The 21,449-nt window shown below is 43.0% G+C and overlaps 1 protein-coding gene across 7 annotated transcripts in view; it reads left to right on the top strand.

The window, feature by feature from the left end:
• TENM3 (teneurin transmembrane protein 3) overlaps positions 1-21,449 on the top strand; it is a 710,639-nt gene that overhangs the window by 578,312 nt on the left and 110,878 nt on the right. For all 7 annotated transcript variants that reach the window (XM_075556851.1, XM_075556855.1, XM_075556853.1 and 4 more), the window contains one exon: positions 18,198-18,344. In XM_075556851.1, coding sequence (XP_075412966.1) covers positions 18,198-18,344 — 147 coding nt within the window. The remainder of the gene's footprint in view (positions 1-18,197; positions 18,345-21,449) is intronic.

Here is a 21,449-nt window from a genome sequence, read left to right as displayed (position 1 = left end):
AAACTAGAACCCAGATGTGTGCATGTGAACACACACACACACACACACGTGTGCACTGAGGGAGACAGATGATAGCGGAGGGTTGACTACAAACCTAAGCATGCTCAAAGCTACTTACAAGGGAAGAAGGAATCGAGCCTGATTCGGTCAGTTAGTCTTCAGAATTTTGAGAAAACAAACCTCTGTCCTACAAAGCAGAAAATAATAATAATAAATGCTATAAAACCTACATGCACAGGCTTTACAAGAGACCGTGCAGCTGGAACACCCTCTCTAGAGCCAGGTGATGTAACTCTATCCAAAGGTCCTTCGCTCAGTAAATCCACGGCCTGCGCCAAATGACTTCACCTTTCTGTGCCTCCGTTTTCACATCAGAACAATGGGCTAACTGACCCTACCTCATGGAGTCAGGAGGGGGACATGATTTGATACACATCAGAGAGTGTGTCTAACATATATAAGACTTAGCAGATTGTTTCTGTAGGTACAGAACCCATATATATTTTATAAAAACATATAATAAAAATTCAATGCTTGATACAAAAAAAAGTTGGGGTCACAGCCTTGGAAACACTGTGAAAGGTCACTATGAGGCAGAAACAACTAGCCGGCACCAAGAGGTTTTCTGTCTGTACAGAAACAAATCAAATCGACCACTAACCTTTATGTACATCACCCAGGACTCTTTATGGTAATCATAGCGATCACATTTTGGTATTTTAACGTATCTTTCCTCAAGTGGGGGAGGAAGATAAGGGGGAACCACTTGAAACCCACACGGGGCAGTGCTATCCTGTCCTCAGGGTCACTGTGAGTTGGCATCAACTTGATGGCAGTGAATTTGGGTTTGTTGGTTTGTTTTTATCCTTCAAGTGGCTCATTTGCTATGTGAATTGTTCTTTACAATAGTTGGTTTTTTCCACATATGTCAATTCCAACTTGGGCAAAAGTGGTTGGACTTCACTGAAGCCAGTGTTGCACACTGTGGCTGGTTGGCCCTTGAAGCTAATCCAGTGTTTCTTCCGCTCAGTATTCAGTAATCTCCTGACGAGTGAAAAAAAAAATGGACTTAATGTAAGACTTTTGTAAGTTTGACTTTGAGTCAAATTTTTATTCTACCTTAGAGTTTTAGGGTCGTTCTTTGCTTGTGCTAATATTTAAAATCCTTACCTGTAAGGATGAAGAGTTATTAGACACTTGGAATCTCAAAAAACCGAACTTGGTGCCATCGTCAGTTTCAAGCCATAGTGACCCTGTAGGACCGGGTAGAACTGCCTGAGACTGAAACTCTTCATGGAAGTGGAAAGCCTTCTCTTCTCGCTGGGAGGGGCTGGTCTTGAATTGCTGACCTATAGGTTAACAGGAGGTTAACTGAACACTGCCTGACAATGACTTCATAGCATCTAAACCTCTGTACCTGTTAACCAACATGCACAATCCCCAGATAATGTCCTCAGAGACCCCACTAGAGTTGTGCCTTGGTGGCAGACAAATGCCCAGGCTACTTGGGTTTGACGTCTTCTCTTATTTTTGCACCTGGTTTGCTCTGTCATCACCGAGAGTAAAATCAGAACCCCCAGGGCCGTCTGAATCAATGTTCTTTAATCACACCATCATTTCTTCCCTGGGCATCAGTTCCTTGGCCCCTAAGAATGGGAGTGGATGGAGACATCCTGCACAGGACGTTTGCCACTGGCGCGAGCGGGAGTGTGTGTGTGGGGGGGGGGCGGGGGGAGGATTGTATATCTGAGGCCCCTCGTGCTCGGTCCTCTCCTCCTGCTGTCACTTGGCCTCACAGCCGCATGGACCAAAGCTGCCTGGGAATGACTTTCAGATCAGTTGGCAGCAGTGCTTCTGAGAAGTAAGTACATGTCTGCAGCAGCTGCAATGTTTGGGGAAATATTAAATGGGTTGCCCCATACTTTCAAAAAGGAGATGTTTTTAAAAACAACTTCTCAAACTCAATCCTGAATATAGATCAATGTTTTGTGGTGGAAGACCTCTAGATTTCATACACGTGTTTCCACCTAGGAGGCTTCCACCCAGGCTGGGAGGCTGAGAGAATGTGGAGTTGTTTAGAGGAAGGACACTGCGCGCCTTTAGAGCCACGTGATCAATGGCTCCTATACGGTGGTGGTGGTTGGTGCCCAGATTTCCCTGTAATCGGTCTCCTGACGTGGAGCTGGGGCCCCGACATCCACGACCTAATTCAACTTGTTCCTCCCCAGCTTCTCGAAAGGCCCACTGACTCTGCAGGCAGCCCTGTTCGGAGTGAGCGGAGTTCAGAGGGGCCTGCCGTCCTCCAACGGAGGCAGATCGAGGAAAATACTGATTCTTGTCATTATTTTTTGATCACTTGTGTCCTGAACGAGGTGACAGAAAATAATCACTTTAAACATGACTCTTTTCTTGCTGTTTTGTATTAATTTCCCACCATGAACTTAGCGGTTTCCTAAGGTCTCTCAACATAATTTAAAGCGTACGCGCTCTGTGCCTTAGGAAATAATTGGCAGATTATCGTTTGCATACCAAAGAAAGTTTTGAATCAACTAATTGGAAGTAAGATGGTATGTGCTGTGTCAGCCTTTTAAAGTCCGAAGATGTGTTTGAATCCAGAGCACTTCTTATTTGGTCCTTAACCCTCATTTCTCCTCGTAAGTCTATTTAAATTATTTTCTTTATGTGTACTGAGAGGCATGATACTGGAATTAAAGTCAATGATACAATTACTATTGTTTGATATGAATTGCCAGCCCGGTATGTTTCTGTACGAATGAAGTGGGGTGTCTTTCTCCATGTGGAACCCCAACCCACTACTCCCTGGTGAGTTCCTGCTCAGCGGGACCTCCGCGGGGTTTGAGACTGGGAATCTTCAGGGGGGCAGACAGCCTCGTCCTCCCACAGAGCACCTAGTCGGTGTGAACTGCCGGCTTGGTGGTTGCAGGCCAATATCGAATCCACAGCTCCACCAAAGCACCTTTGGAATACCTCTTTGATGTGTATCTTTCAAACACCCTCTCTGACTTTAATTTCCACTGAAACTCAGTATTTCAGGAGCTTTAAAGCTCAATAGGTTGAACATAAAATTTAATGGGAAATAAAGATGAAAAATATTCCCCCTAATTCTTGCCAGATTCATCGGAAGCTTTTTATTGAGAAGTTTAGATCCAAGTCATTTGGGTAGCGAAGCCCAGGTGCAAAATAATATGTTGTCAGCTATTCTACAATATTAACAATGGAGAGCAAGATTATAACTCAAGCCAGATTATAAATATGCCACATTCCTCCCAGAATTTAAGCCAGGTAGCTGTCATGCCAGGCGCCTTGTAGAAAGTGAATGTTGTCATTTTCATTATATGCTAAAATCCTTATTACCAAATGGAGTTTTTTAAAAAGCCAGAATGGTGCACCCAATTTCATGTAAAGGCAAAAGATGGAAGCCGACACTGTTGAACAGTTTTATTGATGCACGATCCCCACAACATGCAATTCAGTAGTCACCTTCAAGACAGTCGTCACCATGGTCCATCTTAGAGCATTTGTTCCTCTTGTATACTCATTGGCACTAGGTCCCCAGATCCCCCACCTCCTCTGCCACACCGCCAGGGACGTTCATCCAGCATGGTGTCTACAGGTTTATCAACCCTGGATGTCATATACACGAAGCTACGAAATAATGATAATAACAAGAACAAAGTAAAACAGAAAGCCGACAACCTAAAGTAAAGCAGAAAATACTAAAAACTGGAACAAATTTAAAATGGGTCAAAAGGGTGATCTAAGGATAAGGCGGTAAATTGTAACCCAACTGCATCTGCGAGAAATCCACTTTCCAGCGCTCCCGGCGTGGTGCCAGTGTGTCCATCCGTGGGCTCTGGTCAGAGGGGGTTCACTAGATGAAGCCCGCAGTTTGCACAAATACTGTTCCGGCGTGGGGGTTTCTCCCTAGGATGCCGGCCTCGGATCCTTTCACCGGCAGAATTAATCGCTGCCATTTCTTAAGTATAACAAACTGAAAATCGCCTCTTTTCTTATGAAGACAGTTCCTTTTCCACTCATGTAAAAGTTTGCTTAATCGCTTGAGTTCCTATAAAAACCATGGCTTCCCCTTCCCCATTTTCATCTTTCGCATGTTATAATCACAGATGATGGTATGGCTAGAGACCACTTTTTGTGCTTCTTCGGGATCAGGCCAATGCCCTTCTCCTCTTTTGAGTTCCTCTTGAAAAAAGCTAGGAGACAGCTGTCTGGAACAGGACCATTAGTCCTGGGATGTAACGGGCATGTGCCTTGGATAAATTAAGGAGCAGTCAAAGGAGGCCCATAAATATGAATACTTTGCCAGCTGCTTTTCCATTAAACTCTGTTGGTTGAATGAAATTAGTAAATAATTATGTTGGTGGGGAATCTGCTCTATCCAAATGCAATATCGCGTCTTCCTTTAACAACAGAGCTTAATTTTTTCCTATACACCAAATTACTTTTTAGGGTGATCTACATTGCAAATTGGCCGATTTGCATTAAAACTATGCCTACTTGTTCTGATTTGTCAACACCTCCTTTTTAAAGAAGTCATGAACATTAAGCATGGGTGGGTAAGACCATCTGCTTCGGGAGTTTGCCTGCAGCTCCATCACTTAACGCATGAGACAGGTTACAGCTGTTTAATTGTTATAGTGCTGAATGATGATCACTCGCCCCCAAATTAATATTTATATATGTATGCATGGAAAGCATGTGGTTAAACATAAGTGATCTAATTGTGAATTAATGCCATTAGACATTCATTAATTAGTCCCCACATGAACAATGGAGTGCAAAATAATGCTTTTCACATACAATCCAACTCTTGGGTTTTAAGATGAGTCTCCAGTAGGAATTAATTTGCATGTAGGTAATCCACACAAATACATTGGTATATAAAGCGAGGGGAATTCCCATGGAGCTGCCATTAGAAAGTAAACAGAAATCTATCTGTGCAGTTATTTCCCGTACCCTAACTCTATCTTGCCTCTCCAAAGGATTGTCCCGTGGACTCTGACCCGTGTATGTGCAAGCCACGTGCTGAAAACCTAGTTGTGCAATTGTGCTTGTTATTAACAAACCACCCACAGTAACAGCTTCCACGAAAGCCTGCCTCTGTTGAGGGTGGACTTCCTTCTGTCTGTCGGAATGGCGACACAAACTTCCACCGCTCTGCTGCCAACGTTAGCCCTATGGATCGCATCTGCTCAGACCATTTCCTAATGAGAAATACAACGAAAGCTGCGGAGCAGAGTTACAGTATAATATATTTCAGTGTCTTCATTTCCAAACAGTTGCTGTAAAAGTGATTTGTATTTCTAAATTTCTGAGCTGATTGCAGTCTATACATATGTATTTATTGCAATTGTAATTATAGATATTACACTATATAATAGTGCTTAATATTTTTAACGGAGTCTAAATATTTATATATGTATATACTCCTTTAGAATTATTCATTTGCCTTGATCAAATGAGTGTATGAATGAGACTTCATCATGCATGATAAAGTAGACATTCAGCAGAAAAGAGGAAGACTCGCAACGAGATGGATCGGCAAAGTGGCCTTAACGAATGGCCTCAGAGCAATTGTGAAGATGCCATAGGACTGGGCAGCATTTCGGGCTGTTTGATACCAGGTCCTTGTGTAGCAGAGCAGACTTGAGAGTTCCTAACACCACCAAGAGCAGTGCATAGATTGTGATGTGTTCTTGATTCTAGCAGCTGAAGCACATTTTGATTGGAACTCAGAGTTTATACGAGGCAAGACAGCAGGAAACTTCCAGACGCAAAGTGGGGTTAGTTGTTCCTAGCCTGGGAACTAGCCAGCTATTTTAGCGAATGTTCCCATCAAATGGAATCAATCTTGAGAGGTGACACATTAGGGGGGGGGGCTTATCTGGGCTTTTAGGGCCCTAGTGGCAAAACAATTAAGAGCTGGGATGCCAACCAAAAGATTGGTCTTTCAAAAAGCACCTCATAATTCCCCTGCAGAGGCCTGGCAATCACCTCCCATAAAAGTGACAGAAAAACAGATGAAGTCTTTAGGAGTCAAGAGTGAACTCAGTGGCGCCGATCTACAACATCCTGGAAATTCCAAGGCCCAGTGAAGTTCATGGATCAGACAAACAGATCACTGGCAGTCAGCCCAAATCCTTTTGCTTTCAGTCAGTCTTCCTTTGTTTTTTTTTTTTAGCAGTACTTTAAGGGGAATAGAAACCCGTGTCTTTCTCCTGGGTGGTTTTTAACTGCTGGCTTTGTGGTTAGCAGCCCAACATGTAACCACTACACCACCAGGGCTCCTGGAGTCAGAATCAACTCAGTGGGTGAGTTTGGGTTGGTTTTTTTGTTTGTTTGATTTTGAGTATTAAGTTACCTGGGAGAATGATAAGGCTTTCTAGTCTCTAAAGAGTTACAGTCTCAGAAACGCACAAAGGCATATCTGTACTGACCCACTAGGGTGCTGTACATCAGGATTCACTCCATGGCAGTGAGTTTGGGCTGTTTTTCATTGTTGTTGTTTTGTTGGTTTTGAGAGATATCTGTTACTTTGTGAGTCTGTCCTTTTCAAACTTTAAATGGATTTGTTTGATTAGATGAAATAATACCTGATATTGACTGAGAGCGCTTACTGTGCACTGAGGCACAATGAGAAGTGCACTAGAGACGTTGGCTCTCTTACTCAATGGTCACCATAGCCCTACCAGGTGAGCTGACCCTGAACAGTCACCGAACGTTTCTACGGAGGCTAAGTGGCAGGATCCGAACCCAAGCCCAGAGAAGCCAGTCCAGAGCCTCTGCTCTTAAGAATTAGTCTCTTCTGCCTCCTAAATGATCTTGTAATTGCTTTTGCATGTGTGTCTGTGTATAGTGAGATAGGTGAAAATTAATCTTTTCTGTGATAAATTCATATCTATTTTCCTGTCACCAAAAAAAATTATAATTGTCATGGAAGCAGAAATAGAAATGGTTCTGTGACTTGTCTATAATAAAGTGTCACCTTGATAGCTCAGAAGACCTGAATTACGAGTGATGACCGGGCCTGCTGTCGTTAGGTACCATCAGTTGGTTCTCCCTCATTGTGACCCAGACGGAGACACTGCCTGGGAGTTTGCAAAATAAAGATAACTACAATGGTAACAATTGAGGGGAAGTGAACGTATACTGTGAAGAATTTAGGAACGCTGTAAACATTTTGTTTTAACTCTGTGCCCCTTTCTCCTTAATTTAAGTACTCAGTTTTTCTATCAGTGAAAGTTCCTAAGAGTGAAACTATGTCTGGGTTTTAGACACTGAAGCATCCTGCTAGGAAGCAGATAGGTGAGAAGAGTCACCAGTATCAACTAATGAAGAAGGCTCAAGAGAGAGCTTAGAACACAAAGTACACATACAAGTGCTAAGCATCTGTGTAAACGCTCTTAGTCACAAATAAAGAAAAATCACTCTTTCCTGTAAGCTACCTCTGAGAAGAGCCATTTGTCAATTATCTTCCAAAAGTAAATAGGCCAGTTAAATGAATTGCTCGATTTCATTTATTATCTATCCTTCCAGATTTGTAAACATGTGACTAGATTTGTTAGTAAAACACAGATACCACTTTAATAATGGCTATAACCTAATTTACTCTTTCAACATCTTAAACATTTCTATAAAAAGCAACTGGTTTTATATTTCTATTTATCATTTTCAAAAATTTGCTAAGGTTTGTATGAAAATTTACAGCACAAATTAGTTTCCCATTCAACAATCGATACACATTTTATTTCGTGACGTTAGTTGTAATTCTCTCAAGGTAACAGCAGTCTTCCCACTTTTCCCTCGGTACCCCATGAAATCCGCCCATCGTTCCTCCCCGCCTTTTGGAGCAAAAGTACTGCCCCTTTAGTCTCCATGGTTAATTCTTCTGAGAAGCAGCTTCCTTGAGGTGTTATGATTCACATTATAGTCCTGTGGTTGGCCTGAAAGGTGGTCGCGGGAAGTGAAGTCCACTGCAGCTTCGCAGAGCGTGACAGGATAAAGCGCGTAGGTCCCACCAGCCTCTGTCAGAACCATGGTATGTTTGGTCCTTCGATGAGTTTCAGTTTTGCTCCACACTTTCTCCTTTACTCTGCCTGAGGGGGGAATTTTTCTCGGCTGGTTAAAAAAAGAAAAGCATTGTTTCGCTCTTTTGCAATGTCAGTACAAATAATGCTCCAATGTATGACATAAGGTATTTTGTGTAGGTTGGGTGCGTGTGTGGAGTAATGTATTTCGACAGATCATTTTATGCCAAATATTTTACTTCGTCTATATTTAAACTTTAAAAAGAGGGGCGGGGGAGAATATGAAAATCGCACAAAGCAACTTATTTAAAGCAGATATCCCCAAAATTCACGCTCTGTGAATTTGGTCAGAATGATCAGTAGTGGGAGCTCGCCACGTCTACTTCTCTGGTCTCACGCTGGTCAAGGCTGTAGTTCAGCTGGTTCACTAGTCCTTTGAACTAGTGCCTTCCTGTGTCTTTGAGTTTCTCCTTCTTTGCTCTCAACAGGAAGAGACCAATAGTTGTGTTCTATTTTAATTATTATTTTTAATAGTTGTATTTTAGACGGCCTCTCGCAAGCTTTAAAAATGCCAGCCGCTGCTCCGCAGCATAGGATATAAAACATCGTCTTTGTGAACTGTGTTTGCCAGTTGACCTAGATGTCCCGGGAGACTATTCCTTAATTTTAAGAGCTGTTTATTCATTTAGGGCTACTTTAATTCCCAGACTACCAAAATCTATTTGATTTTTTTAATATAGGAAATACTAAGAACATGTGTTTGTGCTTGTTTCGTTCAATAAACTCAAACAAGGAATCAAAAATCTAAAGGATAGATGTGTTACCCGACATGTTTCTGTATGTGGTCCAGTCGATGACATCATGCCAGGTGAAAGAATACCACGGAGCCCGTAAAACCCACTGTTACCGAGTCGATCCCCACCTGTTACAGCCTTGCGGGGCATAGGGTCTCCAAGGTTGTCATCTGTACGGGAGCAGATTGCCACATCTTTCTGCCTTAAGATTGCGGGTGGGTTTGAACCACAGACTTCATGGTTAGCTGCCAAGGGCTTAACCATGCTGCCACCGGCACACCTCAAAACTCACCTACCACACTCTAAGCTCTAGGATTCTTCTGACATTGCTCAGGCACATGTCAATGGCAGTGACTTAGACACGTGCCTTGTGACTCTGCCCCTTCTTGTCATTGGGCTACTAACAGAGAGGTCTGTCCACTGCTGTACCCACCACCCAGCCTTGGGGAGGGAGTGACAGCCTTGGAAACCCACAGGAGCAATTCTTGGGGATCCCTCAATGGCAGTGTGTGTTGTGGTTGTTTGTTTGCTTGCTTGTTTGGTATTTAGCTTAGGTTGGGTGCATATATGAAGCAATGTATTTGGACAGAGACTATTCTGCCAGATTTTTATTTAGTTTACATTTAAACATAAAAACTGGGAGGAAATATCAAAACTGTGCAAAGCAACTCATTTAAAGCATCTATCCCAAAAAGTGTGACCAATTTGAGGCAAGGAAACGCTCTTGACGCGAGCAGACGTGCGCACACACACGCGCGCACACAGGCACATACATTGTTTCCCTCTGGTGGCACTGCCCCACTGACTGTTAAAATTCAAATTAATTGAGTCTCCTAACCAGGGTGTTTTCACTGTCCTATACTAACCTTAGGAAGAGACGTCGTGGTGAGAGAGAATGTATTTGAAGGGACCTGAATAAACTCATAAAAACTATGAAATTGTTTTATGGTGTTTAAAATGATGCCACTGTTATGATCCTTTATGACAGGGTAATCAGTAATAAAACAGTACAGTGAGTACCAATTAAGGACTCTCGAATCAATGGGTCTGCAATGTGCATACTGATTTAAACAGTCACTGATTGGAATGAATGGATTTAATATGTACTTATTCGCAGGCTGTAGCTTTTCTGTCATCCTAAAGGAACTGGTACATGAATAATCTAAGAATGATACCTACTTACAAATTTAATGAGATACTAATGGGAATCATTTTTTTAAGTTGGGTTATAAAGTATTATAAAACACACAATGCTAAATAAAAATCTGTCCTCTACTGCAAGGGCTTTGCCGTGATAGCCAGTCAAAAAATATGCCTGTGTTTCATTATGTGCTCATCTGATTGCATTACCCTTTCCTGAAGAGGGACCCCTAAGATTTTATTGTTGTAATTAAACTGAGAAATAGCTCCAGTTGCCCGGGTTTCTGTGCTATTTGCCTATCTTTACACTATGCCCAGAAGTCAATTCAGTAGACCAGTGAAAAGACTGTGCTGTTTAATATGCTCCAACCAAGCACATTGGCGGCAGTAGAGACAGCGTGAAGAGTTCCGAACCAGGTCCATCAGCAACTAAGCCCACACAGTCCCGCCATTTCTGTTTCCCTTGTGAGCTGCCTACGTGTACAGGCCCAACTCAGTTTGCCTTTGTTCTCTTGCCTAAGTGTTTATGAGACTCACCGTGACATTGGAAAGAAAGCAAATTTGCAATGAATCTTATTCCATATAGACCTCCAAATATCCCACTTCTTCCCCAAAGCATGCGCGCATACTCCCTTGACCTCATTTTTAAATTAGCAGCCTCCTTTGGAACTTCGATTCAGCAGGTATTTCTTGTGCGACATTGATGCAGCAACTGGGAGGCTTCTGTTCTTGGAAATGTTTTAACTCACCATGCCCCACACCCACCACCGGACTGCTCCTAGAGTTTTGCTCTCCTGCCAGCTGGTTCTCCTCGCTTTGGGTTTTCGAGCAGGCTACAGCGGTTGTTGCTGTCGAGTGTTCGTTAGGCGATGAGGCTGCGTTGAACAGATTAATACTTAGAACTACTTCAATTTGAATCTTACCTCCTGATTTTTCCCTTTAATTGCCAGTGTTGCACTCAGGATTTGTGTATCTTTCCATCTGGATCTCTCATTCAAACCAATTCATGGACCAGCCTCTGCACAGATGACACTGGTCTACCCGACCCAGACCAGAGTCGTGCCTTTCTCAGCCGTGACTCCTAGCTTCTTCGTTAAGAATGTGGGCTTCGTGGCAGATCACCTTTGCCACTTGCTAGCATTCTGATCTTGGGAAAGTTACTTCATTCCCCCTGCATTCCTTTGTGAGATAGGGAGATAAAAATGAGACCTACAACCCAAAAGGTTGGTGAAAATTCAATCTACTAATTTGTGTTAAATGCTTACCATAGTTTCTAGCACATAGTACTGCTGTGCATGGAGAGACGAACTGGGGAGGGACAAATAGACAAAGGAGTGGCCAGAATGTTGGAAATGAAGTAAGGTCCACTTTGTCTTTTTTACTAAGGGCTCACTAGGATCACATTAATGAAAACACACAATCATCCCAATGGATCTCAAAGAAAATCATAATAGATTTTATTAAGATTCCTTATGTGCGAGTGATTTAGCATGGCCATTTCTAATAGGGCAGATGGACACCCTAAGTGAGATGTGCAGGCAGAGTTCCCTGGCTGTGACCAAGGTCCAGTCCTGGCTTTGTCCTTGAAGAATCTGTAAGTAAGTCGAACAGGTGCATACACTTCATATGTATCCTTGGTTACAGAAAGAAAAACCAAAACAAACCCCTCCTAAGGCCTTCTCAGTGATTTAGCTGCCTGTGGAGCAAGTGTAAGTGGTTTGGAGGAAGAATTCCTTGGAAGTAGGAGTAGGGATTGGGCCTTTCATATGCAAGTGGAGGAAATTTTGCATAACATTAAAAGGCAAGTGGATGTGGTCCATAAGTAACTTTAGGACTTGCTTGTATCCATAAAGATGGCTAAAAGTTTGTACTTTGGTGGAGTCTTTGAGCAGCTAGGTCTTGATAATTCTCTCCTTTCTCAAGTCCCTATGAGTCTGCATCTACTAGATGGCAGTGAGTTTGGTTTTTTCAGTTTGACATGGATATCCATACGACTTAATCCAAGAGCAATAGGTAATAAAAGGTGGCAAGGGGAATCAGATAACTAGAGGAGGGATGCCAATAATTTTATAGACAAGTAGTAGGCAAATATAACTTTGAAAAAATGTATAACTTCCTTCCTACTCATTAGGAATTAAAAATAGTACAATGAGCCTATAATGAATAAATTCCCTCCTAAGGAACCTTAGCAGACGTGGTTACTTGTTGGGCTGCTAACCTCAAGGTCAGCAGTTCAAAACCACCACCCACTCTGCAGGAGAAAGACTTTCTACTCCTGTAAAGAGTTGTGGTGTCAGAAACCCACAGGGGCAGTGCTACCCGTCCCTAATAGGGTCACCAGGAGTCAGAATCGCCTCAGTGGCAGTGAGAGGATTAAGGAGCCTTGGAGCTTAGGACAAATCTTGTCATGATTTGAAGACAAGAGCAAATCCCTGCCAGCGCCCACCCTCACCTACGGCCCCCAGAAGACTAATTAAAGGGGTTTGTTGTTAGCTGCCTTTTATTACCTACTGCTCACGGATGAAGTTTTAGGGGGATCTATGTCATACTCAAAGAACCAAACTCACTGCCATCTAGCAGATGCCGACTGACAGAGACTGGAGAAAGGAAATGAGTGAGAGTCATTAATTCCCAGCTACTCAAAGACAGGCCATGGAAACGCTGGCGCAGCTCTAGTTGGCACGCATGTGGTCACCGTGACCCCTTCACCGACTGGACACCAACCGCCAACTTCTCTTGGTTTCCTCATCTGTGAACTAGATCCGCTTGTCTGTATAACACAGGGTATGGTGAAGAGAAAATAAGAGAATAATGTAACACTTAAGATAGCATCTGGCACACCGTAAGCCCTTAGCATGACCTTCCGGAAGCACGGCTGAGTTCAAAGTATTCCATGTGACGTGTGTCCCTTGGGGCACTCAGAACCTGGCCTGAATGAGGATGAACAAATTTGGGGATCTTCGATAGATCAGGCAGGTGTTCAGAGTCTCCAAGTCAGTTAGGCCCAGGGCTCATGAATGAGCCGAAATCATAGGCAGCGTCTAAGTGTGCACGTCGGAAGATCTGTGCATTTTTCTGGAGGAAATGATGCATAACTTTCCCCAGTTTTCTGAGAGATATATGACCTGACAAAAAGACGACGACGGAGACTCTCTGCCCTACAGGAAGTAGGGTAATATCCCCCGTACCCCACACAGGGTCTTCTTAAAAGATAAATAATGCAAACTCCAGAGAAAGTGTTTTATGAACATAGCACTTTACTGGAGAGTAGGTGCTTTTATTTTTATTTTTAACGGCTCTATAAATTTACTCTGTAACACAAAATTTAAATTTGGGGTTAGATCTCAAAGGAATGCCTTTCCTTCAGAATAAAACACACCCAGTGGCCTTCAGAGCTGGTTTTCTCCAGCTGACGTTCATTCCAGTATTGACCCGTGTGTTAATTCTTAGCTGTCCTATGTTATTTTCATGAGTCTTCTTAATGGCCCCTTACTCCTTACCTGCATCCTTCTCGTTCTTTCCCGTAGTTGTTCCGACAGTGATGCTTTTATTATTGCAGCTATGGCTTTGGGGGATTATTTGACTCTTCCATTTGACATCTGCATGTCACCTCTTCATCACTCGGAACCGAGCTTCTGTGGGACTGTTAGAATTTCCCTCATCAAGGCCACAATAGAGCTGATGTTTTCTCTCTTGGGATCTGCGTTTTTAAGCTAAATGCCTCATAAATCCCTCCTATGATATCACATGTAAATAAACGACAAATTTCTCAGTACAGATTTTTTACTTAAGAGTAGTTGGTTTTGGTTTTGTTTTTTGCAGGGGAGTGGATGGGGGGAGTGGGTGGGTATTGTTTCATTTTTCTAGCTTCCTGGAAAAGTTGTGTTAAATATCTTTAAGATTTAAAGGGTGTGGTAATCCTGACCTGCTTTATATTTTCCATGTATTTTCTAATTTCAGCTCCACTTTTGTTGTTCTCTTGATCTGATGATTAATGTACCTTTACCTGTTATTGGTTTAGTGTTTGCATTTAAAAAATTCTGAAATCATGGGATTGGTGGGTTTGAAAGAATTTATACCTGCAGCGAAATTACTCATCTAAATCAGAATTAAGTTCCATTCATTATTTTGACTCTGTTACCTGAAGTGGACCTGATATAAAAGCAATAAAAAAAAATGACTCTCCAAATCTAATCAGCGTTGTTAGTTTTTATCAACTAAAAATCCCCTCAAAAATACGACTGTATCTGGATCAGAACCCCCAGAATTGTTTTATGACTCTCTGTTTATGATTACATGGTCAATGCCGCGATCATGGGTCTTCTCAAGCTTACCTAAGATTTAGAAGGATTTATTAGGAACTTCTATGAGCATTGTTGTGCAATAAATACAGCCCTATTTTAATGTTGGAAAATTTAGTTGTTTTTTTTAAATTCTTATTTCTGAGTGGTGCCTACCACTGTCCTCCTTCATTGTAATTCCCCTGCAGTGTGCTGTTAATTAGCTATAAACAAGCTTAGTTTTAAATGCCATCCCGGAGTCTCTAATGGAATCCTGTGACCAGGAGAGGAATCCTTTTATACACACAGTGCAGATGTGACGGAGCCATTTATGGTTTTGTTTACGCACATGACAGAACCGCTAGACCTGAGTGGCCTGGCGGAAAGCTATCGTTTAAATCATTCTGTGAAGAGTTCTGCTACCACTTGCATATGTCAGTGATGAAAAATAATCAACATAAGCATCTTTGAAAAGCAATTTTAGATCATTAAAGATGCATGAATTTTGACAAAGCAAGAAGATTTGAGGCTTATTAAGAATATATTAGGTCTCTCCATTGAGTGAAGGCGGAGAGAGATCGTGTCTCTGTTCAGGAGGAAAGGTGTAGTCTAATTGTAGCCTCATGAAAGATTAAATGCACAGTGGCAAGGCCAGGAAGAACTCAGTCTTAATCCTGACTTTTCCCAAAGGCTTTTGTGAGAAACGGAGCCTAACCTAGCATGAATCTGGCGAAGAAATGTGGTCCCAGAGCCCTGCGTGTTTCCCGGCGGACCGCATGTGTGATACACCCTTGACCTTGGGCCGGGTTTTCAGGGCTGTGGGCAATCATTTTCCACAGGACTTGAGACTTTTTCCAAACCCATTTGCACAAGGGGGCTCCATTTCTTTGTTTCCTCTCCCTCCACTCTTATTACTTATTAACTATTAAAATTTGGTAATTTGTGGCTCCCCTCAGAGTTGGACATTTCCAAAGGAAAACGCTTTCGTAATAAAGAATGGATTCCATCTGTTCTCCGTAGTAGTCACAATGTAAGCTTGAAGTGTGTAGGGTAGAGGACAGGCCACAAAACCTGGGAAAGGCAGTGCTGGCGTCAGCGGAGCCAAGTTCCCTGACAAGTGCAAAGCACGGCCTGGAATCACGACTGCACTTGCTGACGCGAGCCTGTCTGACACTTCTTAGAAGATATGAGGTGCCTCTCTGTCGTGTGATGTGAGTCCAATGTCAGGTGTAGCTACTCAATTTGCATGTAAATTCTGAAAAGTTCCTTGTCCCATGTGACACTTCTGAAATGTCTGTCTGTTCTTTTTTCCTTTTTAATTTCTCAAGCTCACTATTTGGATAAGGTAGTTAAAGGTACTGTATACTTGCTCTTTGTTGGCATCTACCTATATATTTATATATCTCTATAGAACTGTGTACTAGACTTCACTAGGTATGAAAATGTTTTTCCTGCATATTTCTGTAAATTATGAATCAGGCTTATATTATGTGACATTCCTTGGATTTAAAGGACTGAGACTTAAGTTGTCTGTGTCTCATTTTGTATAATTTTGGATTAATATAGATTTTTATCCCTATGTAAAAGCACTAGTTTTTCACTGGAACCCAAAACTGAAGATAACAGTGCATTTGCTGTTTTTATGTATTTTTAACTTTAACATCTCAATGTTGGCCCTTTAGCTTAATTAGTCTTAAGTTCTAAATTAATGAATCACAAATGTTCACTCTTATCGCAGAATAAGAAAATGTCTATCTAAAGACGATTCTGATCGGCCTATGTTGAGGGAAATTTCATTTCTCCTCAGATGTAACCAATTCGGCTCTCTCTGAATGTTCAAAGGGCACATGCCATCGTGAGTTATGTTTGGGCTTTCCTTTTTCTTTTGTTCCAAACTACAAACGATTGTGCATTATAATAACAAAAAAGACGGCAGCGTTCATCAGAAAACAGCAGATTCGCTTGTCTTCAGTTACTGTAGAAGTAGGTGGACATTGTTGTTTTTTTCAAGAGAAAATTCCCTTTCCCTCTCTCCTCAGAGTGCTTATTTTCTATTCCTTGTTTGTGCTTTTCATTAGAATATGGAAATATTCATGGCAATATCCAGGCTTTCTTACAGTAACTCTTGTGTGCGTGCAGTCAGCTGCTGCACCTCTTTGTCAGTGGGGCAATTAAATCTCCTTTTCCCTCAAAAATGAAAACAATTTTAAAAAATCCACCTCCAAAAGGAAAATGCACCTTTTTGTGAGTCAAATAATCTGTAACTGTAGCTGGTGATTGTCTGAAAGAAAGGCAGCAGTGACCTTAATCTCCTCCTGACCCGATGGTGTCCATAAATACAGTTTCCTCCCACCCTGCCACGAGAGACTCTCAACGGCCCTCTTTCTGTTAGCCCCAATCTGAAGAGACAGGGCGTCTCTCTGAGAGCTTTGCACTGCGAGTTCCGTAGTGGAGGAGGGGAAGCCAATATATGAATAATTCTTTTAATGAAGACTTAAAGGAAACACCTCCACACCGATTGCTCCCTTAAAACCTGTCACCTTAACAAGAGTGGCACTCTAACGACAAGAAGCTCTAGAGTAAACCCCAATTGCTACAGCCAGAATTGTTCCATGACTGTCTATTTTATCGCACCTGATGGTGGACTCAGTGTCCAAGGAGCTCTGATTCCTAGCCAACGCCTCTTAGAGTGTTCATGTACTTAGATCCTTGCTTCCATCGGTGTCTTCCCACCCCATAGATGAGAACACCAAGCCTCCCCAAGTGTCATCCTCATCAACCAACCACATGTTGGCCATATGCCAGGTATCATCCAGTAGAAAGTGGCAAACTGGTTTCTTTTCCTTTCTTTTTTTAAAAAATTTTAAATGTCATATTAGACTGAAACAACTATAGATTTTGGATATATGGAATTATTTTAATTGTTTCCCAAATCTTCCCTCCTTGCCCATAAAAGCAGACAAGATAGGATACAAAGGTAACAGCATAAAAGCCTTAGGGAGATTGTCACAAAATATCACTCTTCGCTATCTGTCTTGAAGCACGTCACTACCGTGTTTTGTTCAGTCTATCGATGTTTTATTGTGGTTCTTATGGAATTTCATTTTGTCCGTCCTAAGTAATCAAATATGCACAGCTACTACATACATTTAGTTGGAAATCCTGTCGGTCCTGTCCCATCCGTATGCAGCCTGAATCCTAATGTTTGTTAGAATAGATGCTAAGCTGCTTCCCTCTTTCCTGGGCTTTGCTTATTCTGTGAAAAGGAATGTACTCTTGGCATGAAGTATAGTCTTCAATACTGGCCTATACTTTGTGCAATTCTTTAATGCACTGTAATTTCACATGAATATACGGCAACTCTGAGGCCAGATAAAATTAATGTTCTCTTTTTAGCATCATTCATGTCCGCATACCCACTTCCATGCTCTTGAATATAGAGGGAATTTTTTAAAGCAACAAGGTCTTTTTTTTTAAAGTAGGCTTGGCCTACTACGCGATCAGTAATATTTTGCAGCAGAATCGAAATGTTTATCGGGGATTCCGAAATTATTGTGTTAAAGATGAATTTCCACACCAGATAATCAACCTTGTTGCTTTGCTAATGTAAAAAAATTAAGTTAATTTTGTCTGGCCTGCACCTATTTTAGTGGTCTGTTGCATATATTTCTGTCCCGCACAGGTAAGTGGTGTCTCAAGGGTCAGGCCAATCAAAGATGCCACTTGGATAAGAATTAGATTCCTTAGATAAGGTTGCTGTTTCTATTTATGTGCAATTACAGTATTTGTGCTGTTTAAAAAGGCCTGTTCCCAGTAAGTCTCCCTTATTTGTTTATTTTTGGTGCCAGGAAAAAAAACAAAAACAAACTTTCAATACTCAAATCACTTGTGTTTTCCTTCTTTGTCTCTTCTGACAGAGGGCTGCCCTGGTCTGTGCAACAGCAATGGACGGTGTACCCTGGACCAAAGCGGCTGGCACTGTGTTTGCCAGCCAGGCTGGAGAGGAGCAGGATGTGATGTAGCCATGGAGACCCTCTGCACCGATAGCAAGGACAATGAAGGAGGTAGGAGATGCTGGGCATGAAAACAAGTGTGTGCGAAAGGGCAGGCTGCTGAGTTTCAGTGAGTACGGAGTGGTCCACTGCCAAGGAAGATCTGGGGAGCCCGATAGATTGATCAGGTTGATCGAAAAATAGGTGAACTGATAGAATAAATTTGCTCCCAATTTTTCCTGAAAATAAAAAGATGATTATTATTCAGAGGGAAAGTTAGGTGCCCAAACTTCTTCATTTTTTCCCATAGTCTGCAGGGGATATTCTCCCCAACTATGGTGTTTAGGGCTCTGTGGACCTGGGAACGCTAAACGTTCCTGTAATAACTGAGTGAGTGCCCCAGTGGTGAAGAAATCCGATGGGGCCCAGCGACCAGAAAGCATGGCGGCTGGGTTCTCAAATGCTTTTCTTCAAATAAGCAGCCATGTAAGTGAGGCGTCAGTTGAGTCCACACAGAGGAAGCACACCAGCCTGTGCGATCCAAGGATCGAAAAGAATTAAATCCAAGACTGGAGGAGGAGCCAGTATTAGAGCGTAAATTCTGAGCATTCTGTTGGCAGAGGATCCTGGATGACAGTGAGAGCCCCAAATCCATGGTGTCCAGATGGATTAAGCCTCCAGAGAATTCCCTCTGACCGCTGACCCAGGGACATGAACAGCCCTGGCTACCGGACAGTGCATTGGAAATTGGATTAATGCAGATGTCGTTAGGCTAAACTCTAAACACATTATCGTTTGTTCTCCATTTTGACCCATTTTAAGTTTGTTCCAATTTTGGTTGTTCTGTTTCAACTGAGGATTTGCTCTGTTTTATTTTGCTGTTGTTGTTGAGTGTGTTTGTTGTTGTTGTGTTTGCTTTCTGTTTGTATTTCTTTATATGAAATCAGGATAGGTGAATTTGTAGAGCCAGTCCCTGGATTATGGCAGGGGAGATTGGGGATGGGGATAGAGTGCTCATCATCACGCGTGCAAGAAAGAAGGCTGTGCGAAAATTGATGGTGGTCATTGCACAACTCTCTTCAATATGGTCACACTATTAAATTGTAGGACACGTGGAAAGTGTTGACATTTTGAAATTTAAAATTCTGAAAGATGCCAGCCATTTTCCAAACGCCTGTGTTGAAGGGCATGAATACAAACAAAGTCGGCAGCAGTCTCTGTCCGGGAAACTTCAGCCCCAGTGGCATTTCACCGGCTGCAAAAACAATGGTGCCGTCCCACCCAGTTGAAAGCTCTTCTTTAATAGCTGTTGCTCTCATTGTGTTTATCTTTTCATTTCAGAGCCGATAAAGTTAGCGCTGGTCGTTCTTGCCCACTGTTCCCTTTGCCATACCTTTACCACCGAGCTTTCCGAAAGGACCTGGTCCCCACCTGGCCGTTGATGCGCCCCTCTCATGCCTGCACCCTCCCACGGAAAGCTCGCGGGAGCCATGCATGAGCATGGGGAATGCAGGTTGGGGAGTCGACCTGATCAGCACTCGACTGGGTAGTCATGGTTAGACCTTAGGCAAGACTCTCTTCATCTCTAGACCACTATCACGTTCTGAAAGGGTCAGGGAGAAAAGGCATTCGGCAGAGCCTGCTGCCAGGCATTAGACCTGCTGGAAGTGGGAGCTGGAGAGGGAGAGAGAGAGAGAGAGAGAGAGAGAGAGAGAGAGAGAGAGAGAGAGAGAACACGGTTAATGGGGCTTGCTGCTCAGAGAGATGGAAGTCCCCTCAGAGGCATCTTGGGGGAAAGGCCTGAAAGGCGTCAGAAGAATTCACCTTGGAAACCCTGCAGAGCCCTGTCTGCTCTGGCCCGGGGCCATGGAGTCAGAACTGACCCAATAGCACTGGTTTTAGTGGAATAAGAGGTAGCTCTTTGTGCCCAGTTTGCCTTTTGAAAGTCTCTGCCTTCGGGAAGTGAAATGCATATGAGACTGGCGGCGAAGATTGCACAGCCTTCTCCTACTACACCTTGTGGCCTCTCCAAAGCAGAGGGCCCGGAATCGCACCCACACTGCAGCCTTGGCCTGCCTCCTCCACCCAGCTTCTGTGTCTCATCAGGCAGGAAGCTGCAACTCTCCCTTGTCCTCTCTGGCCAACCCTGTGCTGCTTTTTCCTATTTCCTTTCAAGTTCAACTCTTAAAGGTACTCAAGCCACAAATTCTGGACTAAAGCCTCCTTTTCTTTCTGCTCCTGATAGATTTAGGGGGTCCTCGGCGCTCCGAGTACTGGGCTGCCCATCCCCGTCGCACCACATGCTCTGTAGAAATGGCAGCATCAATCCTCTCTGAACTGCGGCCCAGATGGTACCTTTCCTCCTCACTTTCCCCCGAGGAGCCCCAAGCCATTGTTTTCTATTACCAAGAGAGGAATGGGGGGCCTCTCTTCTTCCTCGATCATGTATTTTAGATTTTTGTCTTCTGGAAGATTACAGGGAGGAGGTTACAAACTCTCTCCGAGGGAAAGGAAGTGCCGAGCAGAGTCTGCAGAGATGCTGCAGGGTAATTTAGGGGCTAATCAACTCTTCAGTGTTGTTATCAGCTAAGGAGGTTTTTCCCTCTCCTCAAAATTTATCAGCTGTGAATTGGCCTCATTCCCCCTTTGTTTATTCGTATTAGCATGAAACGCCGCTATCTGTAGGCTTCCCTCTCCAAGGGGAGATCTGGGCTGCTAGGGGACCTCCTGTGGCTTCTCTACTTATCTCACATAATTTGTATTCTTGTCCCTAACCTAATTTTGTTGATCTTCTAAGAAGGAATTTCAGTGCTTGTCTGATTATGCTGTGGGATTCTCACCTGGCCGCCTTATGGCCTACACCAGAGGGTTGTTCGAATGGAAGTATGTCCCATGTGTATAAAGTCAGGATTTTCCAAAACAGTCCTCAAATTGACATGCAGCATCTGGGCCACTCAAGGATATAATTATTTGAGGAAAACAGCAAGTTGAAATGAAGGAATCCATCCGCAATTTTAGGACATGTGGAGGCAGTAGGAATAGACAACCAGAAAATGGCACTCGCTATCAGGGGTCGATTCCACCTCGGAGCCACTTCCCAGGATGGGGCAGAACTGTCCCTGTGGATTTCCAAGACTGACTCTAGCGGCTGGTGATATGGGACTGGTGACCTCGCAA

The sequence above is a fragment of the Tenrec ecaudatus genome, chromosome 8, assembly GCF_050624435.1.
Source record: "Tenrec ecaudatus isolate mTenEca1 chromosome 8, mTenEca1.hap1, whole genome shotgun sequence".
Lineage (NCBI taxonomy): Eukaryota > Metazoa > Chordata > Mammalia > Afrosoricida > Tenrecidae > Tenrec > Tenrec ecaudatus.
The sequence above is the reverse complement of the archived record's forward strand: the minus strand, read 5'-3'. Positions and strand labels throughout refer to the sequence as shown.